The following is a 26,992-nucleotide window of genomic DNA, read 5'->3' on the forward strand; positions in this document are numbered from 1 at the left end:
ACACACACACACACACACACACACACACACACCCCCACACACACACACACACACACACACACACACACACACACACACACACACACACACACACACACACACACACACACACACACACACACACACACACACACACACTCTCACACACAGCTAAGTTCCAGTAAAACCAAACAAGGGACAAGGACACAGCGTTCAAATCTGAAGAGATTTAATCACCTTGTTGTTGCTTTCGTGGCCCTGCCACTTTTATATGGTTGTGGGGCTTACACAGCTTTGCACCGGCTCTCTATGCAGTGAGTTCCAGTTAATACAATACTTTATTCCAGCAGAAATGTTTGGAGGGATTCCTATCTCAATAAAGACAGGATTCTGAGATGGGGAAGAGAGCAGAACCTCAGAATATCTATAGCCTACAACCTTATTTCCAGTGGGGGCACACTGTTTGATTTCCACTTGAATAAATAAAGTACTTGTTCGGTGAAGTCCACAAATGCCTATTTGGTATCGATGTCAACCTGACATCCTGTGGGCCATATCCACACATTTGGCTGAATCCTTGGCCCCCTCCCTCTACACCATACATGGGCAACTGGCGGCCCGGGGGCCACATGCGGCCCCCACCTTCACTTAATGCGGCCCTCAGGTTAGTAACAGAATGCTGATACATTATTGATTTCAGCTGTTACAATTCCAAACATGACCTGCTTTAATTCTGTCAGTCTATATTAGTACTAGTAGCTTAATGACTAGTAGTATTAAAATGCATTTTATGTCCAATGTATTTGTATTTAGGTTCATAAAGTTAACATGAGTCTATAACTAAATACGTTTGAAATTAAATCAAAATGTTACATTTCAGGATTCCAATTAAGAAATAACAAAACATAATTCAGGATTCCAATTCAAAAGAAGCAAAAATAGCCGATCTACAAGCTCAAAACGCATCGCAGAGCGATGCGTTTTGAGCTTGTAGATCTGCTATTTTTGCTTCTATTGTATGCAATACTAGAATGACAAATGTGGCCCTCTGGAGGGAAGGTGGAAATATAGTGGCCCTCACCATCATCAAAGTTGCCCACCCCTGCTCTACACCAAACCTGTTAGCCAAAAGTTGTAAGCTTGTAGATCTGCAATTGTCTTCAAATGTTCCTCAATACAGGGCAGGCCAGGAATAGGGACCCTCAGGCAAAATCTAAAAAATGTCACCAGTGAGCGGTGCAAACATGACACACATGTATACAGTATCTCCTTGTAAGGGCCTTGTAACTCACTGCCTTGTAAGTTCTGTCTGTGACGACAGTTACTTTAAGTGTATGAGAACGGATCTCCATACATGGAGATACATACTGGTTTACATTGTATCCCACCGGAAGTGCCCATGAGACTTCTGTGATACGGTTTAGTCCATTTCTATGAGACACAGACTAATAGCCACCTTGAAAAAGCTGCGTCATGGACCACAATCGTTGCACAAGGTAATGGGGGTACCGATTGCCCACTCCTGAATCCAGGGTACGTTCCATTTCTTTTGTGTGTCCAGAGTTTACCTCCGAGGGCCACATCAGGTGAAGATCTCCCATCGGAGAGAGAAGATGAAAGCCTGGCAGTGGACCAGCTTCTCCGGGTAATTGCAGATCTGCCTCCAAGAGCAGACGCCAAAAGCAAAGGCTGCTCTTGCTCCGGGGCGTCACAAGGGGTAGGAAAGTGGGACTGAGTTACTAGGGCCCAAGGTGTTGGGAGGGGCCTTGATTATTATTTTATACTTTAGCTATTGAAAAATAGCAGATATACAAGCTCACAGCGCGGCACCGAGTGCCGCGCTGCGAGCTTGTAGATCTGCTATTTTTTAAAAGTCGTGGAAAATGTGTGCAAATCTTTGAATACATGTATTTTTTAAGCGAACATTTGTAACTCAAATTTTGCTTCTGGGAGGGTCCCTGGAACTCAATATTTTGAGATGGGGGTCCGTGGCCAAATACATACCATTTTGGGGGTCCTTCACATGAAAAGGTTTGAGCTCCACTGACATCGAAACATAGTTTTTTTTTTTTTTTTTTAACTTAGAAGGATTTGAAATATTCATGATTTTTCAAAAAATAGCAGATCTACAAGCTCGCAGCGCGGCACTCGGTGCCGCGCTGTGAGCTTGTATATCTGCTATTTTTCAATAGTTAAAGCAAAGGGGCCCCGCAGTGAATCCTTGTACCCAGGGCCCAGAATTTGGTGCGACACCCCTGCTCTTGCTATCCGATGCCTGGCACATCTTCTCTTTCTCTCTTTCTCTCTCTCTCTTCTCTCTCTACCCCCCTCTCTCTCTCTCCGTCTGCCCCGTCTCTTTCCCCTATTGTCATCTCTCTCTCCCTCTCATTCTTTCTATTCTTTCACTGTTAAGTTAATTAAGGCTGTCGCTGTACTTTCTCCACAGGGAAGAGCACATTAATGTCAGCTCATCAGAGAGAGATATCTCACGCATAAAATAAATATATAACGAAGCAGCAAACAACAGGGGTTCACTGGTAATCAGATTTCCATTACAGATATGGCTTTGAAGTTTACTCTTGAATTATCTCGTCACTCCGGGGTTCGGCCGGGACAGAGGCAGAGTCTGATGCCTATAAAAGTTTTAGGAGTTATGTTTGAGGCAGGCAAAGTGAACCAAAGTGGTAAATTTGGCTTGCTGTTGTGCAAAACACCCATCTTCTCTTTGCACTTTTGGGGCCTTTTCAATCATTTCCCCTGAAGATCTCCAAGCAACGCCATTCTGTTCTCAGATAAAACTGCAAATAAGCCCCAAAGAGAACAGCAGGGAAAATTATTTAACAAAGCGTAGATCCAACAGTAAAGCCAGACGGTCGGAAATGAGAAATGATCCGAGGCATGATGCAAACAACAACAGATTGTATGTCTGAAACGCCAGACCTCGGTTCTCATCTGAAGGGGAGACACAGTTTAGAACAGGGGTCAGCTACGGGAAGTAGCCTTATTTATGTGGTATACACTCTCACTCGGTGAGTCACCGGAGCACCTATCCAATGCAATCCAACTTTTTCAGTGTACACTACGGTTGCCACCTTCTATGTGTATGGGAGGTTTATGATAATACGGAACAGATTGCATCGTGTTTTGCAACGATAATGAAATTACAGTCATACAAAACAAAAACAGAAAACGAATTGGATTCCAACCACTGGTTCCTTACAGTAAGTAAGCTCTGTCTGAATGCTGAGGTATGTACTGGAACTGACAGTTGCTGTATTGCAAATATTAAAACAAATGTTGATGCCAATAAGCACGACATTTATTCGTAAGCCTGTTTGCATGCATGTGTGTGATTTACATGAAATCTTGTCCCATTTGGCTATAGGACAGTTTAACAGTGAGTGGAGTTACAGGACAGACTGGCTTACCAGATATCTCTCTGTGGACACACTGACGAGAATCAGGTCATCTCCGATGCGCACTTTCTCTCCTTCTGACCTCTGTTTAGAAGCAGGATGGATGGTCCACCAACACGCCTCTCCTGCACGCACGCGCGCGCGACACACACACACACACACACACACACACACACACACACACACACACACACACACACACACACAGACACACACACACACACACACACACACACACACACACACACACAGGGACGTGTAGAGAATGTTAGAGAGGCAAGGGCTTTTTGATGAAAATATCGAAAATAGCAGACCTCCAAGATCACAACACTTTGGAGGTCGGCTATTTTCGGAGCTTGATATCATACTCAACTAAGCATAATCAAGTCAATACTGGAGATGTGGCGTAACGGCATGCATTTCTACACAGAGAGGGCAATGCTTTCAACATAAGATGAGGCATTCAAGTTCAGGAGAGTTTGGTGTTTGGACAAGGCAATTCTCTTGAATGCTGCCTTCAGGTATGGCATGGAAAGGAGGCATTTGCATTTCTTTCACCATAGTAAAAACTGCATTCATGGTCTGGAGAGAGGGCACTTTAAAAGCCCCCTTTGATGTCTATGTGTGCACGTGCCTGCACACACATGCACGTAAGCACACACGGACAAGCTTTGACGTTCCTGTAACCTATGGCTTTCTCATTAACGCTCACTCTTATTTTGTATTAAACGTAAGTGATATTGTTTTGGTTAAAACAAAAGGTTATTTGTTAGAAGGTCAAAGCACTGTTATTCTGAGAGTAATCAATGCTACAGAGTGTTTGTACAGTAACAGGAGTCTCCCCATTCCTCCAGCCTTTTAATGAAAAGAAAATACATTTTTCAGGCGGGTTGCAACATTCTGCTAATCAGGAGAGAGTACCCATTTATCAACCCATTCTGTCCCAGTTCCAATTTTGTCCGCTTATTTATTTGTGTCATCACTTCCAATTTCACTAATCTGTATCCTGATTGATTAGATAAAATATTGGTATCCCGAGCCGACCTGAAAATGCATAAATATAGAGCTGGAGAGTCATGGAGAGTTACTAGTCTCGCGCAGCCAGACAACCATTCCACAATCTCCGAATGCTATATAGAGTCTGGAACGGCAGCTCCCGAACGGCGAGTATCGGAAGTAGCCACTGTTGCACTGAACTGTAGTCCCACTGGAAACATAACAGAAACACAGTAGCTCAGACAAAGTAATTCGAGCGGCCTATTCTTGTTATGAGTGTATAGTTTTAGAAAACATTTGAAAACATCATGGAAGTAACACCAACAACACCAGAAAAAGACGAAATAACGCCCCCAGAAATATTGAAAGGAGACTTAACGCTTCCAGTAGGACATGTTATTGTTACTGCACCAAGGGAGCGGTTGCGTCACATCCGCTTTATCTCGCACTCATCGTTTCTATTTCCGTTTGCCAGGCTGTATGCCGGGAGCATTTGCCCAAATCGCGGAGGCAACAGTCTGGCCTCGCGAGACTAGAGTTACTGAACAAACACACTATAGCAATGAGTACTATCACAATATAGAGCAATTTACCACTTATTTAAACCAAAGAAAATCACTTGCCCTACCTTTAAATACTGTAAGAATCTATTCGTGTATTGTGCTTTCATGGTACTGATACTTTCTTTAGCAATTTTGAGCAGGTCTGTGGACCTACAGACGTGAAAATTGTCCTTTGAGGTCATAAAGCAGGAGCCTCTATTTTGGGTGCTACAAAATCTAAAAATTATGTCTTAATGGGAAGTATTGTTTCTACTTGATAAATGGCTCTGAGTCTTTTTTCAGCTCAAATGCCACCTAAAGTGCAATAGAACTCGCTAGTCCTACATTCAAACTTTAAGAAAGAGGGTCATTCCGAATAGTCTTGAAACTGCTATACGGTAATACTGAGACCAATTAAAAGCAACTGAAACATGCAGAGATATAGCCTGATAAATCAGTCCGCACATTACCACCCCCTGTTGGTGTGATAGAGTCTGGCAACGCCAGGCAAGCAGAGATATCCATACCGTACCTATTGAATCCTCCTGCAGTCCCACGTCAAATGACAGCTTGTCTGTCAGAGACCTTGACGTCTTCAAACAGGTCAGATACTGGTGGGAAAATAAAATAGAGACTGTGTTTGCTTAACTCATCCTCTGCCAAAAAAATACCCCTTTGTACCCCTTCCCTGCCATTCCCGAGGAACCCGAAGATTTAATAAGCTTTAATTTAAAAAAAAATGTATCGAGGCGGAACTAAAATAGGCCGGAACTAATGCTCCGTGATCGGTTTCTACACGGACACATTATTGAGCGGACCAGTTAACATTGAGACCGTAAACCGGAAGCGGCTGTCCGTCCTCTATCCTCTATTCGCTGGCTTTCTGTGTAAACACGGCAGCTTACAGACGGAGAATTTATGGATCAATTGAAAAAAATAAAAGGATTTGAGAAGCTGATGGAATACGCAAACACACATGCATAGCAGTGTTCGATCACGCACGATGGGAACTGGATTAGCGGCCGCTTTAACAGGTAGGAGAAGCCAGCAGTGAAAGACATAGAAAAAACGTCGGGCTCCTCGGCCGTTAACTACGAATGAGTTAAAGGAACTTCTCCAAAGGATCCTAACTTAATTGAAACGTGTTTTTTTGTTTTTGCAGCCCTTGTTTGGAATACTGTTCATTTCAAGATATCATTCTGATATCATTCTGTCAGATTAGTCAAATAAATGCACAGCAGCAGCACTGACTGAGCGGCTTTGATCTTTTTTCCTTTTTTTTTTTAAAGTAGATCTTATTTGTGAGGTTATATTCAAATTTGAGGCCAGACGGTAGTTCCAAATTCCTAGAAATAAAGCACTATTCCACTAACTGGTGCATGGGATACTGAGTAATGTGGGGATGTTTTCTCATAGGAGACTATCATATCACTCAAATCCCACTATGTTAAACAATGCTGTACTACCACGACTAAACAAAACTAAACAATATTCAGGGCATTAACGACTTGTGAGTTTTGCAAGTGGACTAGACTCAGTAAAAAGTTGAGTTGAAGTCGACTTTATCGTTTGATGACGTCATCACATCACACACAGTCCCCAGACGATTAACTTAACGTGTGCAACATTATTTTCTCACTCAACTGTAATCAAACCAACATAAAGTTTAAGTATATAGAGGGTATCTTCACATTTCTAAAGTGCCAATTTAAGGACTTTTTAATACCTCTAAAATGACAAATGAAACATTGTCCAAATTGTCAAATATATACTGTAGATGCAGAAATTGTGAAAACAGCCGATCAACATGCTCACAACGCCTCCCATCGCGAGGCGTTGTGAGCATGTAGATCTGCTATTTTCACAATAGAACCGTGTTATACCAAATGTAATGTAGCACTGTAATATTGGATCATTCCGTCCTTGACAATAAGCAATCCTACTGTTTGAATGCTGTACAGACGTACACATGGAGCAAAAATAATGATAGAAAAAAATCAAAGGATTTGTTTTTCCAAATTCGACTTTGGACTTTCTCTGGTGGGGGTCGACTTGTGTAATGAAGTCGACTTGTGTAACGAAGTCGACTTACGTTAATGCCCTAGTATATAGTCAGGTTCTGCTGGCAACATTATAACATCAAACTCTAGTATGGAAGTGTTTAAAGACTCACCATGCTGCTGAAGGAGTGTCTAGTATGGAAGTGTTTAAAGACTCACCATGCCGCTGAAGGAGTGTCGCAGTAGGATGGCGTGACCGTAGAGGAGGGTCCGGTGTCCGCCCCCCTGGCCCCCCTGCCACCAAGCAGAGAGGAGAGACAACATCGGTAGGTAAGACAGTACGGGATGACTCTATCTATGGGACTCATATCAGTGCTCTAAAGCAGTGGTTCTCAACCTGTGGGTCGGGACCCCCAGGGGGGTCCCCAAATTATTTTGAGCGGTCCCCAGATGATTAGCCTAATGTGCAACATTGTTTTCTCACTTAACAGTAAACAAACCAACATAAAGTTTAAGTGTATAGAGGGTATCTGCACATTTCTTTAGTGTCAATTTAAGGACTTTTAAGACCCTTTTAATAGCTCTAAAATGAAAAATTAAACATTGGCTATATTGTCAAATATTAAAGGCAGAAATTGTGAAAATAGGCGATCTACATGCTCACAACGCTTCGCAACGCGAGGCGTTGTGAGCATGTAGATCTGCTATTTTCACAATAGAACCGTGTCATACAAAATGTAATGCCTCAACTCCTAGTGCTCGTAGGGTGGGGGGGTCCCCAGTTAAAATATGATTATTTTGGGGGTCGCGGGTGAAAAGGTTGAGAACCACTGCTCTAAAGGACCATACCGGTGGGCTGGCATGTTTGACTGTTGATTGAATGTGACTCGCATGTACTAGACAACACTAGAAGATCCTGCCCACAATTTTCCAAAGCATATATTTGTTTGTTTTCCAAAGAAGCCACTGGATGAATTCCATATATTTAATAAAAAATCTACTTGCAGAGAATTGAGAAACTGGCTTGAGATACTGTAGGTAATCCAATATACAAAATCAATTCAAGTAATCTTTTTTGTCAAAACGTATTATCTTCCCATTTTCATGCATTTTAAAGCATGGATTGATTTGACAGGTCCAGCCACAATGAAGCATCATTCCCACCGGGGGAAGATAAAGATTGTTTTCAACTCAAGTGGATGATAGAGTCCACACCACAACGATAACGCTGACATAACTGATGTGAACGATAATTATCCTTATAGTTATCTTTATCGCGCCCGGTGGGAATGACGCTTTAGTCTCTGCAGAAAATGACTTTGGAGAAAATGTAAACAAACAAAAACTAAAAATTAAGCCATTACCAGAAGAATGGTTTATTTTTATCTATAATACAGTATATCGCCTAAGTTGTGAATAGACAAGGACATGGATTGACACCGGTATGGTCCTTGATACATTAACAAAGCTTTCTTGCCTAATGTAACGTTTAAACTCAATGGTCTAAAATAGCATGCTGTACACTACAGTACTTCTGTTCTGTCAGTAGTTGTGCAGTACTTATTCCATAGTGTAGAGCCTGATTTATACCTTGTTGTACGACAGTGTAGGAAAATATCCGTTTTACAAGCCCACAGCGCGCTGCATCCTCGACCCATTGTGAGCTTGCAAATCAGCTATTTTCAGCACGCAACACCTATCCGTCGTACATATAAATTAGGCATGGCTCGCCTGTAGTTGTGACTACGCGGGAGCCATCTCAACAGCAGAACCACATAGAGTATAACAATAGAGGACGTTATTATCCTCTATTCCTGGCGGAGACGGACGAGAGCGAACGGATACAAACTACACACGGTCAAAACAAACCAACAAACACGTGACACACTTGTTAGACACCTTTCTCATTCTGCTGACAAAACGAGAACAATTTCGCTGCAGTACCATGGCTGAGGAAATGTGGGACATGACGAGCAAAGTAAAGAAGAAAACAAGGACAAGGAAGATGGTTGAAAGACACTCAAAGAAAACATGTCAGATGAGAACGGGTGTTGGTACCGTTTTTTTCCCCCAGTCGATGCGATCAAAAAAGAAAGCGCTACTTACCCTCTTTATCAACCTCTAGAGGCATTAAGAGAATAGATAATAATGAGTGTTGTTTAAATATCAATTGTAATGATCATGATAACATGTATGATTACGACAATTTGCCAAAATAGGGACACCAGCGTAGGGATGGGACAATACGCAATATTATCGTTTATCGTGATAAAAAGCACTCACGATAATCGTATTGAGGAGATTTAATTTATCGTGATATCGTCCTCCGTCATGCACTGGGATCAATTCACCGTTTATTTGCTGAGCTGCATATCTGGTACCATTTAAACCCTCTATAACTGGTAAAAGGTACTTATACAGTACGTACTTGATACAGTCTTTTTTTCACTCTCTATCAAATGTCTTTGACAAAAATAATAGCCGATCTATAAGCTCACAACGTGACGCGTTGTTGTGAGCTTGTAGATCTGCTATTTTGGCAAATGTTCCGCCCCAGGATAATGGATTTTGATTATCGTGATAATATCGTAAATCGCGATTTCTTTTGTCACAATAATCGTGATGTGACATTTTCATATCGTCCCATCCCTACATCAGGGTTATTGTGGTAATTGACCCCAAATTTTGTTTTACAGTGTTGCACACCAGTTTTGCTCCTTTGTAAAAATGTATGGTTATCTTCTTCCTTATCGCCCAGTCAGGAGCCCCATGTGTTAGGGCTTTGCTTGTGTGGGTAACAGGTCACATTTAAGCTGACCTAAAGGGAACTCCCAACTCTCCTCTGAATCTGACCCCCTCTCTCTCTAATCTATTAAGCGAGTCTGTCTGTCCCAGCTGGCTTGCATAAGGCTGGACGAAAAAAGAAACGGACGTTCGATCAAAAGATGGAAGAGTATCCAGGAACAGCTGGGAGTGGAAGGGGTACACAGAGAGAGGGGGGGGGTGGGGGGGGGGCAGGCTACACAGAGAGAGAGCGGAAGGGGCCATGGCAAGGTGGAGGGGGAGGGGGGGGGGGGGGGGGGGGGGTTATGGGGCGAGGCGTCCAGCCCGTATTTCAGGCTTCCTGTTGTGCTGACACATCATGGTAAGGAATTGTGACCTTTGGTGTGATGGCAACGCCTCTCTCCTTGTCATATTACTGTGTCATGCACTGCTTGCTTGCTACTGTGTGTGTGTGTGTGTGTGTGTGTGTGTGTGTGTGTGTGTGTGTGTGTGTGTGTGTGTGTGTGTGTGTGTGTGTGTGTGTGTGTGTGTGTGTCTAATACCAAGATATAAGGCAAGATTCTAAAGTATGCGTATGCATGGAGAGGAGCGCAATGGACCCTATTCACGCCCCGCCCACTCAGCAAATTTCTCAGCAACTTCCTGGTGCTGACGTCAGCTTTGAAGGGTAAACCCTGCTAAAAGCCCATAGAGTTAACACAGAAATCGCTAGACCTTTTTTGTGCCTTTTACTATCTTGTGTTCTTGATCATGCTAGCCGTATTTTATACTTTACTATTCGGCAATTGCATTAAATTTGCGATTTCTGTGTTAACTCTATGGGCTTAACTCATTCGTAGTTTACGGCCGTAAAGCCCGTTAATTTCTCTATGTCTTTCACTGCCGGCTTCTCCAAGTCCTACCTGTTAACGTGGGCGCTCGTCCAGTTCCCATCGTGCGTGATCGGACACTGCTCGTGTGTTCGCGTATTCCATCAGCTTCTCAAATCCGTTGAAACTTTTTCAATTGATCAATAACTTCTCCATCTGTAAGCCGCGGAGCTCAGACAGTAAGCTGGGCCAAAATAGAGGACGGACTTCCGCTTCCGGTTCAGGGACTCCAATGTTAAAGTGGTCCGCTCAATAATGTGTCCGTGTAGAAACCGATCACGGAGCATTAGTTCCGGCCTATTTTAGTTGCGCTTCGATAAAAAAATGTTTTTTAATTAATTTTTATTACATTTACGGGTTCTACGGGCATGGCAGAGAAGGGGTACAAAGGGGTATTTTGATGGCAGAGTTTGTGTTAATAGTAGGGTTTCCCCTTCAAAGCATGACGTCAGCACCAGGAAGTTGCTGAGTGGGCGGGGCGTGAATAGGGCTTATCCGTGCGGGTTGCGACCAATTCACTTTGAATAATTCAAAGTGAATTGGCTTTATAAAAGCTAGTGGTGAACAGTACTTCTGTTTGAGTATCTGTACTTTAATTGAGTATCTGTGGTTTTAGTACACCACATTTCAAAGACAAATATTGTACTTTTGAGTCCACTACATTTCTAGGAAGGGTAAATGTACATTATGAATTAGCCACTTAAGCCTCATTTCAAATGTAGTGAAAATAGCAGCTCAAAACACATGATGTGCAATTTCACTATTATCGTCAGTTTTCTTAATAAAGCAATGCATTGATATTAGAAAGAAAAGGAACTTTGTAACTTGAATAAGTAAGTATTTTTAAAAGCAAGAACTCCAGTACTTAACTCAAGTACATACTCGACCCAGACACATGTATCAGATGTAACGATGATAAAGGCACTCTGTTCCATTGTTTGTGGACATGTCCCAAAATAAAGGAGTTTTGGGAGGAGGTTAGAAAGGAGTTACAACGGATACTACTTATTAATATTGAGCTAGACCCAAAACTCTTCCTATTAGGCCTTTACCCGATTGGCCATAAGATAAAAAATTGCGAGATAAAATTTCTGGACCTTGGGTTCCTACAAGCCAAAAGGGTTATCGCCCTTTCATGGAAAAAGACAGCATCGCTCAGTGGTTTAGGGAATTATCTTTGTGCCTTCCCTTGGAAAGAATTACATACACTCTCAAAAACAAACAAGAGTTATTTGAGAAAATATGGGGGAATTTTATTCATTATGTCAAGGGCAACGATCTTTCGCATTTGATGGAGGAACCGGGAGTGGGGTAGACGTTTTCCCTCTGCAGCCAATTATACGGCCTTGTGGCATGGGAATCTGGGTGTTGTTGGTATGTGTGCTCTGTATGTCAAAAGAAAATATGTAAATTGTTATTATTGTTTTTTTTTGTAATTGTGTTGTTTTTCTTTATATTGTGTTGTGGTTTTGTTACGGGATTGTTTTTGTTTTTGTTTTATGTTTGTAAAAAATATGTGTGATGTTCTCTGTAAAAAAAAAAAAAAAAGAAAACTCAATACATATATTGTTAAAAAAAAAAGTACATACTCGAGCAACTTTCACTATTTGAGTGAAATCTAACATTTGACCAGGAGGATCTACACTTTGACTCAAGCACTGTGCCCACTGCCAACAAATGGCTGTGTAATGCACCTCTAATGCTCATTTCATATGTAATGCACCTCTAATGCTCATTTCATATGTAATGCACCTCTAATGCTCATTTCATATGTAATGCACCTCTAATGCTCATTTCATATGTAATGCACCTCTAATGCTCATTTCATATGTAATGCACCTCTAATGCTCATTTCATATGTAATGCACCTCTAATGCTCATTTCATATCGACACCTAATGTCGTGTAACATACTGGAGCCTGAGCATGGGAGATTGCTAGGTCATCAATTTTTCACGGCTACAGGGAACATGATGGCAGTTCAGGCCAGAGTCATTTGCTAAGTACCTCGCCTGATATATAGTTTCCTGTGTGCATGTACTGTATGTGCACACATTAGCTGTGTGCCATGTCCTTCAAATCATCCGGATAATGAGACAGAAAGTGTGATTCATTGGCTTTATATTTGCTCCATAACAGTCTATCAAAAAGAATATGACATGTAATTAGACTGCATAATATGAGGGTGAAATCAATGCTACTGGTGCCATATTTTTCAAAAGAATGGGAAACAAAGGGGAGGGGGGGGGGGTGTAGAACAGTGATTCTCAATGTGAGAAGGGCTCCAGCGAGCTCCAGCTACCCCTTCCCCGACGATTTGTCAGGAAAGGGGTAGTCGATCTACACAAGAACTATTGGGGTCTGCACAGTCAAATGGGGGCGTGTGGCCTAAATCAAAATGGGAGCCCTTGAAATGAAAAGAGTTGAAGAAACACTGGTGCACACCTGAAAAGAGTTTTTGTTTTGTTGCATATCGATGCTGCCAGGAAGAAAGCTTCATATATCCATACTGTATGTCAACGGTTGATGCATTTTTGTCAAATACTGCCATACTTCATCATACAAGAGTATTACACATGAGTTGTGAAAATAGCAGATCTTTTATTTATTTTATTTTATTTTTTTGGTATGGACGTAGAGCGCGGAAGGAAGTCAAGGAACACGTTATTCCAACCAATTTCTTTCCCCTCGATCAGGCGCCCCGGCTGGCCAGGGGGAGGCGTTATAAAGACCTTACTGCATGTTTTTGTGAGGGTATCTACCCTAGGAGACACAGGGAGAACATGCAGACTCCACACAGAAAGGCCCTTTCACCAACCCCACCTAGGGTGTGGGCACTGATGACACAGAGGAGAGAACACGTGAAAATAGCAGATCTAAAATTCTTTTAAAATAAAATAAAATAAAATAAAATAAAATAAAATAAAATAAAATAAAATAAAATAAAATAAATGTTTTGGACATACTGTACAAGGATTCCACCCAACAGCAAAGATACGCTGCCCGAGTTGAACGAAAGTGGAATAATCCCGTTTTTTTTCCCTGCAGTTTGTAAACAATCTGGAATCAAGGCTGATTCCAGGACATTTCCTCACAGTGATACTCCTGAAATTCATCCATATTAGAAACCAAACCAAGAGGGACCATGAGTCGACACCGCACAACCAAACATGAGTTGTCTACAACAGAACCAGACCAGTACGTGAGTATTCAATACCTTCCATCAGGGTTGACAGAAACTCTCGACGAGTACGACGGCTCAGTATGTTGTTTAGATTGAAGACGGTTTTCCAAAAAGATTCACTTTTTGGGAGTTGTTTGCAAAGTTCTTAGTTCTTATCTTACTTTTTGCCCCTAGCGTGACATTGTTAGCTATAAACTAGTGCTTGCATTTTGCTAAATTAAAAGGCAAAATGTATTTATTAGTGACTTAAGCAGGCGAGAGTGAGTCCAAACACTTTCACTTGAGGAATGTTTGCACAGTTGCACACAGTTTTGCTTTGGGAGAGACAAGGCAAAGCATGTGAGTAATGTCCTCTATTTACAGATGGCCATAAATTACAGTTGAGAGTTACAGTTCAGAGTATCTGTCTGCTAATTGATGTCCCTCAGACTGGCAGAGAGAAAAAGACAACTCTGACTTATGGTCTGATGATGAATCCCTAATATATTAATCAGACCTCCAGGTGGCTTGCAAAGGTTTATGGATGTCATCATGTTAAATACACAAGGAGCTACAGTACACTGTTGCTACTACTAAACGTTAGCTATAATCTTTTATGTCTTTAATCAATATTTGGAAGGCCTGCACTGTAACATTTAAAGGGTTGTAAGCAATACTTATTTGATCAAATACTGTAAGTGATGAATAGCTCTATATTCTGATAGTTCCCAATCATTGCTATGGAGTGGGTTGTTCAGTAACAGTGGTCTACCCATCTCTCTGCTGCTGTTTAGTAAACAGAGAATACATGTTCAGGTCAGGACACCAATCTTATCCAATCAGGATAGAGAACGCCAAGAAGATTATTCATCAGCTTCAATTTGATAGTGTTCCATGCAGTTTTTTGTTTTCTCTATTTAATACTTTTTCTTTTCAATTTCACTTGTTTATTCCATACAGTATGAGTTTTCTCTCTTGACTGGATAACATTGGCATTTTGACCTGAAAACGCATTTACTGAAGAGAATCCAACACTAAACATTTTTACATATTGATGGCCAAAACGCAAAACCTCCTATCTGCAAATGTCATGATTTTTGGATTACACTTGAAATGAGGACAACAGGCTATGCTGCACATGGTCAGTCTGTCTGGAAGATCGTTCTGCCCCTCATTTTGCCAAAAATGTCATGTGACTAGAAATAGTAGATATTTATTTTTTTCTTTTTTATCCCACGATTTTGTAACCCATTTTTTCACCCAGTGCCAATTGCCTATGTAATCCTGGGCTCTGCTCTCCCTCTGCCGCGCCTGGGGAGACAACGGACTGACCTCATGCTTCCTTCAATGCATGGGTAGTCCAAGTTGTTTCTTTTCACCTGACAGGGGGGATTTCCCTGGGAAGGACGTAGCACGTGGAAGGAACACGTTATTCCAACCAGTTCCTTTCCCCTCCATCAATCGCCCCGGCTGGCCAGGGGGAGGCATTATTGAGATGTTGAACACACATTTTCTTTTTCATTTTCCCAAAAAAGTGATTTTTTTCAGATAGGAGGTTTTGTGTTTTGGCCATCGATATGACTTTCACCCCCTGTAAACAAAAACGGGTTACACCCCAGACTTCACTGTGTAGAAAATGAGGTACTAGCTAAATCTCTCCTGACAATACAGTGTGAGACATGTACTAGTGAGTGTAGTGTGTCTAGGAAGGCAAACACATGACAACATGTAACACTTTGAAGTGAAAGTGAGGACTGTAAGAGAGGCAAGAGTCTTGCGGGGTTACAAGAACAACACGGAACACTTTTGAGTGAAAGTGAGGCGGTCAGCGGTCTAGAGGGGTCAGTAGGAGGGACATGCACACATGATGACATAAGGAATGAATGAACCGATGGACCTACCCATTGCTCAAGGTCCACATTCTAGTAACACAAATACAAATGGAAAAGAGTGTTATTTGGATGCATGGCAGTCGATTACAGTGTCTTGAGATGAGATGAGAAATGGACTTTTATTGTGGATGGAGGGAGTGGGGGTGTTAGGAAAGGAATAGGATTAATTAGCCTGGCCCTATATAAACCACAAAATCTTGGCCCCTATGGGTCTAGTTTTACACCCTCAGTGTTAAAAGAAACACTGAGGATTTGACTGTGTTGTGTGTACCAGACTGTTTGTATTCCGGGCCAGCATCGTGCGGCCCAGCCAAAACAGAGGCCAGCCAACGAAGTTGCTCAAAACACAAAACAAATCTGTCACCCAAGCCAATCACAACAGCAGGGCCCGTGTCTCTGTGGACGGGATCAAGAAGTACAGTATTCATTAATGAAATGACAAAGCACAAGAAGTCTGCCAAGTGTACAGCTGCTGCAGCATTTATTCTGCATTAGTGCTGCAGGATATCCTACACAATTAATCTTGCTGAGGGTGTAGAAGCACACCAGCAATGCAGCGAGAATGTGAAGTGGTTGGAACTGCTGCTAACGGCTCTATCCGTACCAAAGCCACTGTGCAGTGAAATCCTTGGTGTTCAATTATCCATATGCAACTCTGAGAGTCCACACATGTATAACGCAATGTTCATTTTGTGAGATAAATCAACACTAAGGATTTTACTGAGTCGTTCACAATCTCTCATCCTAAGATTCCAGTGGTCAGCCTTGCAGAACATCACACCATCGATAAAGAATGCTTCTCAGCATCAAGACAGACCAAGTGGATCCTGTAGGACCAGAGATTACATAAATAAACGTCAAAAACACAAGCAATGCTGTGGACAATGGCTCATTTTGACGAGAGAAGGCTTCTCTTTGTGTTCTCTTAATTTCTCTCCTCTCTCTCTCATTCCACAACTTCAAAGCACTCTCTGGATCTCACGGCCGGACTAATGGGATTGAGAGACACGTGGACGTGATTTGCACGCAACATCGAACAGGGCATCTATCAGCTGCTGCGGTGGAAAACCCCCGCGGCACCGGTCTGTTCATAAAACCACTGACCTGCTGTGCTTATAGCATGCAAACTGGGCTGGGGAGTGAGTGACACAGCGAGAGAGAACAGAATGTATGTAGCTTCTGCACTGAATTCAATCAGCATCCAAGGCATCGTGGTCACTGAATGGGTTGCCAAGTCTTATCAGATTGCTTGATCTAACTTGTGACGTTACAAATTGATCGGAACCGCTCTCTGAATAAAGACCGCTTCTTCAAGATCAACTCCTGCTGCGGAGTGCACATTATACATACGGTACCTTGCTGCAGAGTGCACATTATACATACGGTACCTTGCTGCAGAGTGCACATTATACATACGGTACCTTGCTGCAGAGTGCACATTATACATACGGTACCTTGCTGCAGAGTGCACATTATACATACGGTACCTTGCTGCAGAGTGCACATTATACATACGGTACCTTGCTGCGGAGTGCACATTATACATACGGTACCTTGCGGTATCGTCACATCAATTAACGGGTAACTGAATCAAAATGTTACAAACTCTATACATTTTACTTTATGCTCTCAGGAAGGAACCTATCAGAAGAGTTACTCCATACAATACTCTCCTTCTCCCTTATATGGCATGGTCATTTTGTAGCAGTGCACCGTTGTAAGACTGGGTGTGTGTGTGTGTGTGAAAACAACACTCACCCCTTCGCCGGCCTCCACAGTTTTGGCCAGCATCTCCTGCAGGGCGCGCACCGACAGGGACTGCTCCAGAACAAAGCTACAGATACACAGGTCTGGAGGGACATACTGCAGGACAGAGAGAGAGAGACAGGGAGAGGGGGTACAGTGGGGAGGAAGGGATTAGAGAGCCGTTATATGTGGTGTAAGAGACATGAGATATATCTACAGTATAAGCTGGGCTGTCACAATAATTACATTTTAGTTGACACATATTATGATGTAATGATGATGTTATGTTTTTTGGCTTTCATGCCTTTATTGATAGGACAGTAGGCCTAACGCAATTTGCAAATGCTCCCGGCATACAGTCTGGGGCACGGAAATAGAAACGATGAGTGCGAGATAGAGCGGATGTGACGCAACCGCTCCCTTGGTGCAGTAGCAATAACAAGTCCTACTGGAAGCGTACATGTCTCCTTTCAATATTTTTTGAGGCATTATTTTGTCTTTCTCGGTTGCTGTTAGTGTTACCTCCATGATGTTTTCAAATATTGTCTTAAACTAGACACCCATAACAAGAATATGCCGCCCGAATGACTCTGTCTGTGCGAGTGTGCTTCTGTTATGTTTTCAGTGGGACTACAGTTCCGCCAACTTCCGTGCAGCAGTGGCTACTTCCGATACCCGCCGTTCGGGAGCTGCCGTTCCAGACTCTATATAGCATTCAGAGATTGTGGAATAGTTGTCTGGCTACGCAAGACTAATAGGACAGTAGACTGACAGGAAATGTGGAGAGATTTGGGGAGTGACACACAGCAAAGGTAGTCGGGCTCGGGAATCAATCCAGCAACACACTGTCAGGCTATACTGAGCCTACTGTATGTGGTATGCACCTGGACCTATTTATCCATATTCTCACTGTGTAGCTGGCTGTCATTGTACATACAGTATATGAGCCCGACATCATAACTACAAGTCTGTGCATCAACCATTGTTTGATAGATGTATGTCCATTACTGCTGATAGTTTGTACTGTACATGGTACTTAAAATGCCTATATTTATATCTACAGTATTAATAGTTCATACTGTACAGGTCAGTCTACAGTACTGTAAGTGGTTGCCAGGCCAGATATACTACATTTTAAAAGAACAACACATTTGAAACAAATTATATTGACTTGGGTTGTGCAGGTGAGATTTAAAAAACCCAGTTGGGTTTATAAAGTAATCTCACCTAAGTTAACAGCATAGTACAAAATAATCATACAAATAAAATTAAATACAATTAAAAGATAGGATAACATAGCGACATAAAATAATACAATAAATGAATATGCAGTATGAAAAGTACATTAAATTAATAAAATAATCTCATCTCATTCATAGTCATTGTACAGCTGTTCTTTTTTATTCTCCAGTTCTGAATTCATTGAGGCAGATAATGAATTAAGGATGTGAAATTGCGTACCTAACTTTATGCATAGTGAAGGGAAATGGAATCAGAAAAAAGACTAATGTAAGATACTAATGACTAATGTAATGTAGTTTCAGAAAGTGACTGAGGATCAGTCCTCATAATAGTTCATTTATACTAGAGAAAACATTTACTTTGCTTCTTAAGTGCTACTGTAGATGGCACTGTTGATCTTTCACCACTTATAAATAACATCACATTAACAAACAAAAATATTGTGCATGTTCATTTTACCACTAAACCTAAGATCTTAAAATGCACTCTCATATTTCCATCTATACTTATCTTCTAAATAACTTAGAGACAACGACTTTAACTAACAGGATAGAATCTACAGATATACCAAACTTACAGTACCCATTGTTGCTTACCTCAAAAATGTGTACACATGTGTAATTGTGTACAAATGTTTATACAGAACTGGGGGTCTTATCTTAACATAACATGGGCCGGGGGGCCGAGGGGAGGTTTAAGTAGCTGCTAGCCAGTAACAGTGAGGTGACCCCTGATGCCTGTGGTAACCGCTGTAATGTGAGCAGAGGGGTGGTGGCCGCTGGGTGATAATGGGGATGGCACACTGTCTGTAACTCAACAAGCATCCATGGGATCCCTCTGACTGACCACCACTGTGGGTGTACGTGTGTGTGTGTGTGCGTGTGCGTGTGCGTGTGTGCGTGCGTGCGTGCGTGCGTGTGTTGTGGATCTCCGAGCTTGCACCTACTGTATAATCTTGAATGTTTTATCACATTATAATTATTCTCTGTTGTCCATTTTGATAATTTGATTTCCTGTGTGTAAAAAAATAAGGAGAGTGTTGGCTGTTTCAGACCAGAGTCAAAGTGAAGCTGCTGCTGCTGCTGCACCACCAACCAGGCCCTTTATTCACTGATCTGACTCTCTTCTGATCAACTGTTGCTTTTTGATATGTATTTTTTATTTTATTTTTTTATACATTTTTTGTGATTTATTTATTCTTTTCTTCCCCAAAACGTTTTGAAAGATGAAGAGTATTAACATCAGCTTCCAGAGGTTTACGAACAGATCAGAGCAGCAGGCACATTCCACCCCAGATAAAAGCCCCAAATGCAATTAAAGCCCGATTTATACTTGACTTGCATGTCGTATCTTGCACCGAAAATAACCAATCCACAGGTTCACAACGTGAACCTAGACAATTTGCCCTCCTGGCCCCCAAACTGTGGAATAAACTCCCTGTCGCAATTAGAACTACAGACTCACTACCTAGCTTTGAACTGAACAGAACACTCACCTCTTCAGACTCCACCTAAACCCATAGCATTACTGTAACACTCCGCTTCCCTCAATGACCATAAATGAAGCTAGATAGCATTTTTAGGTTTTAGAAAAGTTTTTTTATTGATTAGGTGCGTGGTCTACTACCTATGCTATTCTTTTTCTAGATTGATATTCCTATGCCTTGTTATATTGTTGTTGATGTACTGACATATTATCTTGCTTATTATATTGATGTATTACCTGCTTATTGTAAGTCACTTTGGATTAAAAGCGTCTGCTAAATGCCTAAACTGTAAATTGTCGTGAGCCTGTAGATTGGCTGTATTCTGTGCGAGACACCAGCGTGCGACTACTGCAAGTACTCTATGAATCACTACTCTATGAATCAGTACTCTATGAATCAGGCTTAAGGGGCAGAAGAAGCAGAAATTCAGGAGATAACGGCAGCTTTCACAGCTTTTAATGAGGCAGTGTGGCAGGACACATCGTGCCGACACCTGAGCTGAGGTCAACGGAGCTGGCATTTCAGCTTGATTGCAGCGAGGCCCCGTCATCACGACTCAACACAAACACACCGTATCGTAGCCTGCCTGTTGTTGTGTTGTTGTACGACCTTAAAGCCTACAAACCATGACCTGCAACCTGCTGTACCATTTACACCTCTCATGAATTATTCAACGCAAATCATCATCATCATGCGGTGGCCGCTCACCTGCTGGACGATTAGCAGATTTAACCCATTTAGGCCTAGAATTATTGAATGCTTTAACCAGTGAAAAATAGCAGATATACAAGCTCACAGCGCGGCTGTGAGCTTGTAGATCTGCTATTTTTGAAAAAGTCGTGAAAATGTGTGCAAATCTTTCAAAGCGAACGTTTGTAATTCAAATTTTGCTTCTGGGTGGTCTCTGGAACTAGATATTTTGAGATGCGGGTCCGACTCCGTGGCCAAATAAATATCATTTTGGGGGTCCTTCACGTGAAAATGTTTGAGAACCACTGACATAGTAGTCTCTCAAGAACAGACTAACTGAGCTCCAGTTGAGTGAAAAGGACATTTTCTTTGACGAGGTCTAGCTAGATTGCTGACATATAGAAACATAGGTTTTTCAAAAAACCTTAGAAGGATTCAAAATACACTTATGGAATCGGGTCAAAATTCTAATTTTCACGATTTTTCAAAAATAGCAGATCTACAAGCTCGCAGCGCGGCACTCGGTGCCATGCAGTGAGCTTGTATATCTGCTATTTTTCGAATAGTTAAAGCATAACATAATGATACACAATAATGTGTGCCAGTTCTAAATGGGTTTTAACTTTTAAACAGTAATAATTCACTGCGATCTCGCCCATGTTGACATGCATATGATGTTCTCCCTATGGGTAGGTTTACGTTACCCAGGCACCCTTATAGGGTGAGGATGTTACATTTCCTGCGAGAGAGTTGTAGGTTGTTGTTGCTAGTGAAATACAAAGATGCAAATAAATCTCTGTCTCTCTTCAACTCCCACTCCTAAAAATACTTCTTCTGGAGGAGGTTAAATGTCGATTTCCTGCTGTTTTTTTAATGGTGGTTGCTGCAACCTTTAAAATTGATTTTTTTTATGTACTTCAGGGAACTGGAGGCACTAATTGGGATTTAAATTGGGTACGATTCTTCAAGCAACATTTTTCTATTTCTAGGTTCCCTGTATTACGTATAAGACGAGGTCGTGTTCCGCTTGTCATACTGTAGAAGATCGATGAGTGCCTTAGACACAACATTTATTTGAGCTTATCTAATATAACAGAATCACAAAAAGTTGTGAGGAACAGCTCACCAATCGCTAAAAAATAGGAATTTGATTCAATTCAGCATGTCATTTTCTTAATGGCTGCTACTAATCGTGATTATTATGATTAATACAATTAATTACAATTATTAGTAGCAGCAGTAGTGTCAGTATCAAGCACATTATGTAAATTTCATTGGGCACACAACGAAACTGCAGCAGTTTTTGGGCTCCTCCTCAACGGCTGAGTGACAGCCCAGGAAACGCTCATAAGCAAAATTCAAAGGAGACCAGTTATTTATGTCTGGCATATGCAATACATTTGCTGTAATAGCGGATTTGGAAAATTAGTACGTCTTATAATTTTAATGAGTCTAGTGAGTCCTTGTCCTTGAGTCAGTCTGAGTCTTGTTGAGCTGGGCTCAACTGTTGCAAATGAAACGTTTGTTACAATAAACGCTACGTAAAGTACTCAACTTTCTATTTTTGTTACCATAGCGGATAGTCATTTCCAGGTCTCTAGTGTAGATGTTTATTAACTCATTTTGTGCTCCAGACATGAACGGGTTAAATGTCCAGCGTGCCGTTCGCCTGCTCCGTCCGCGGCCAGTCTCTTATTTTGAAGACCAGAAGTCAATTGCGCAAACATTTCCTGTTTGACGTCATGACGTCATTCACCGGAAGCGATCATCATCCCATGCGGTTGCTGTAATGGCCGATCGTTGCCTTTCAGCTTGTGTTATAATGGCGAGAATCTAATGCCATCCTTGGCTACAAAAGTGTTTTTTGGAGAAAATGGACATTAAAGATGACATAGACCGTCGGCTACCATGTTAAGGGATCACTATTTTGTGCACGTGGATCCGCGATGATGATGAATCGGCGAGTCCAATCGTGCCGGCACTTTCCAACGGACCGTACGGTAAGATTGCCAGCTTAACTGTATATACAGTATATAGCGCGAGTATACTCGGGATCGGGACTCCGAGTACTTGAGTATTTTTCACGAGTATTCTCGGGATCGGCTACAAATGGGTTAACAAATAATTGCCCGTCTGTATTTTAAAGGGCCAAAGATTACGTTTTTTTCCCTTGTCGGTGTGTCCTAATCTCACAACATAGAAATATATATTTCAATCACAATATGCATCACATTTCTTGTGCATGCTGCCAGAAGGCCAAGGGAGTACATTTTCTTCTAATTCATCCAAATTATTAGGGTGTATAGCTTATCCCACAGGGGACAGAGTGTAGCTGCTACACTGTAGGCTAGCTAGGGGAAACATCATGGACCAAGGAAGCAACCAATTAAACTTTATTGTCTGAGCCAAGTGTGATGAAGTGACCTTGGAACAATTCATTTGGTAAAATGCAAGACAGAAAATGTAATTGCATTGTGCATCAAATGACCATACATTGTAACTGTTTGAGAAGAGAAACAAACAACAAGATGGCAAGTTGGCGACACAGAGGGAAACATGAAACTACATTTAGTTTCAGCGTAGTTTTTGCACCTTAACTCTCCTACTGCCAGATTATTTATTTATTTATTGGGTCTGGTGCCATCAAAAAGCGGCTTACCTTTGCGACGTTATAGTAGATAGACAGACAGACAGACAGACATTTATTTTTTTTATTTTTTTAGGTTGTGCAATAGTGCACTTTGGTCTGCCAGGCAGCAGAGGGCGGCGTCATGCGAGAATGAATGTGAATTTGCCTGTTATGTGTTGAAGAAGAAGAAGACCAGTCACTGGCCACAGAGCCTTACAGCCAGAGGAAATCAACAAGGAAGTGAATTGTTCTCCGTTGATGTTAACGCATAATGGATTTTTTACACCATCACCGCGGAAAATGTGTTTACAGTAGACGGCCGCGCGACCCCTCATCAGCTTACAGTCATCAGACGAACGAACCGAACGAGCGCCGTATTGGCGGAGAGGTCTTGCGAAATCGGGCGAACGTGAACGTTCAAAGCGTGGGGAGAGTTAAAGGACAACTTTTTTACAACAAGGGTTCATATTTTAGATTGTAATTAGAGAAAAGAAAAAGTGAGTGTTAAAATGTTTTCATTTGCTTCGTTCTATTGTTTTATCGCATTCACCGTGCTAAAATGTGGGGCATGCGTACAAGTGGCTAAATATGTCTTTTTAGACACAATAAGCCAGCAGTTTCTTTATTGTTATTTACAGTAACACACTTCTAGCCCCCATAAGTCACATCCAACCATGAAAGGTTGTGTTGTATCTTGGGAATGGGTTTATTCTTTGTAAAATGACATATTTACTCGTAGCCACTCGTACGCATGCCCCCAACCACTGAAATAAGAATCTCTAAAACAATAGAAAGAAGTAAATGAAAACATTTTAACACTCACCTTTTATATTCTTTAATTAAGTAGGATAGCCAAGTACAAACTGTCATCAGAGCAGGCATGGACGGCAGATGCACTTTGTGCCAAGCTGATATTTTACTTTCAATCTTTTTCAAAAGTATGCTGTGATTCAGTTTTGTGCCCATGCAAGGTACAGTACCAATGGGCAAGTCAAAATCTGAAGACACACCTGTATTCATATCCATGCAAAATGGCATCTATAACACATGTTATTACTCGTCACTCTGTAAATGTATAACTATTTTGTATTAGTCGATTTACAAGCTACAAAACATTGTGAAAAGAGATACACATTTAAAAAGCTAATAAAATCAAATAAACAAATGTTCGTCTATAATGACATACCCAAAATAGGGACCCCAGAATGACATTGACTAAAATCCATTATTTAGGTTATAGAATATGCCTCTGTATTGGGCACAGTCTGCACACAATAAGTACTACCGGTAATAGTAAATGAAAAGAAAAAATGTCTTCAAACCTGGACCTGTCTCACGGCACACTGTGTGCTTGGCACACCACTGATCTAATTCACTTGAGCTTTACTCCATATGCATGGCACGTAAAAAGGCCACTGTACCAATCTTCGCAGTAGCAGCATCTGGCACGGCGTCTCTAACCGAGTTTGCAGACTGTGAAAAAAGCTGGTTTTCATGCTTGCACACAGGATAGCTAGGCTTAGATGTGTGAGGCTTACAGTAATAGCCATGCCAACAGCCCACGACGGTGCTATTTGTTCTAATCTCCTACATGCACTTGTGTAAAATTACGTCACACATCTGAGGGTGTAACAGCAAACCTATAGTGTAACGAAGATGAATTGAAACAACACGGAATGGGTTGTGCATAACTAAATGAATAGTGTTGTATTTGCAACACAAGGATATGCTGATATTAACATGCCAAATATGATCCTGAACTAATTTAACCTCATCACTGGCCTATTTTGGGCGTATTTTGGGAATGTTATAAAAGGCAAAAAGTTTAGAAAAATGTAAAAAGAAATGTAAAAAGAAAGTGCTAATATCTGAACTACAAGCTCACAAGCTGTTGTGAGCTTATGTCTAGTACTGTATAGCAAGTATAGCAATGTTTTTTTTCTTTCTTTCTTTTAGACACAATTGGATAAATCAGTGATGGAGAACTGAAGGTCACGATTTATTTTCTAATTCAACCAAATTATTTGAGTGGAAAGCGTATCCCACTGGGGTTCAGAGAGGGACAGAATGTAGACACTGTGGGCCACGGGAACAAACAAAGGAATTAAACTATTGACTGAGGCTCAGCCAAGTTTGATGAAGTGTCCTCGGGACAATTAATTTTGACAAATGTGAGACAGCTCCTAATTTAATTGCATTGTGCATCTAATGACCGTACATTGTAATTGCCCGTTTGAGAAGAGACACAAACAAGATGGCGACACAGAGGTAACCGTGTAATCGGTGCTGGTAATTACGATATCATCCTTCATTATAATCACTATTGTCTTCTAGGCGTCCGTTTGCTGTTCAGTTTGAAAAAAAAGCACCTTTAAACAAAATATATGTACATGAATATAGTATCTGAGTGATATGTGGGCATTCCTTCAGTGACTTTCAGAGACTACAAACGAGGGAGTTCTCAAAGAAGTAACACTAGTTGCGTTTCCATAAAGCTTTTTCGAAAATAGGAAGCGAATTGTCAGAAATTCGAAAAAAGAAAAAGCTAATTTAGTTTCCATCCACTGTTGAAATGCAATTCTTGGGACACCTCTGTGTCTGGAAGGTGGCCGATCTGCAAGCTCACAACGCGTTGCAGATGAGAGGTGCTGTGAGCTTGTAGATCGGCCACTTTTGGCATGCAACACGACATGTGTCGACGAAGTGAGCCAGGATTTACTTGGGTGATTTGACGGACGAGGCTTGCACTGCACAGTGCACACAACAGCGCTGTAAAATAAACATCCGATCTCCGATGCAAGGTAACACGGCGCCAACAACAAGTTAGTAGCTCCCTTCAGCCAAATCGATATCATGCAAGTTCAATGTATTTTAATTGAAAACCTATTCGCTTATTGTTTCAATTTCCCTTTTGCGCATTTCGTTTTTTCGATTAAGCCCCAAAATCCACCTCCTCCAAGCGCATAAATGTTTTTGCAAAAAATGAAAGTTTATTCGAATTTTGTTTCCATAAAAAGATTTATGGAAATGCACAAAAAACGGCTTTATGGAAACGCCACTACTGACACAGCTTTTCAGTGTCTGCGATAGTGCATGTGCATGTGCATGTGAAAGAGTCTCATGCTGAGCCATGTGATAGTGCATGTGCATGTGCATGTGAAAGAGTTTCATGCTGAGCCATGTGATAGTGCATGTGCATGTGCATGTGAAAGAGTCTCATGCTGAGCCATGTGATAGTGCATGTGCATGTGCATGTGAAAGAGTCTCATGCTGAGCCATGTGATAGTGCATGTGCATGTGCATGTGAAAGAGTTTCATGCTGAGCCATGCCCACATTAAAGCTGGCCATGAGGCGTCACAAACTGAGCTTCACGCAGACATGCTCAGTTAGACTCATGAGGTCCGCTATTGCATCATTACTGTCTGCACGCGTCACAGCAGACACCATCTGTGTATTGATACAGTATATGGCCACAGACCCCTATTAAAAAAAATGAATTGTGCTAGGGACCCCCATAAAAGAAGATTAGCATGCATGGCATGCGCATGGTTGTGGTTT

The 26,992-nt window shown here is 41.6% G+C and overlaps 1 protein-coding gene across 1 annotated transcript in view; it reads right to left on the minus strand.

Annotated features, from left to right (window-relative positions):
- ryr3 (ryanodine receptor 3) overlaps positions 1-26,992 on the minus strand; it is a gene marked incomplete at both ends in the record, with an annotated part of 321,079 nt that overhangs the window by 258,704 nt on the left and 35,383 nt on the right. The window contains 5 exon segments of the mRNA XM_080745085.1: positions 3,408-3,520; positions 5,466-5,544; positions 7,153-7,227; positions 9,040-9,054; positions 17,399-17,503. Of these exon segments, the coding sequence (XP_080601211.1) occupies positions 3,408-3,520; positions 5,466-5,544; positions 7,153-7,227; positions 9,040-9,054; positions 17,399-17,503 (387 nt within the window).

Source organism: Nannobrachium achirus, assembly GCF_963921795.1.
Source record: "Nannobrachium achirus genome assembly, chromosome: 16".
NCBI classification, from domain to species: domain Eukaryota; kingdom Metazoa; phylum Chordata; class Actinopteri; order Myctophiformes; family Myctophidae; genus Nannobrachium; species Nannobrachium achirus.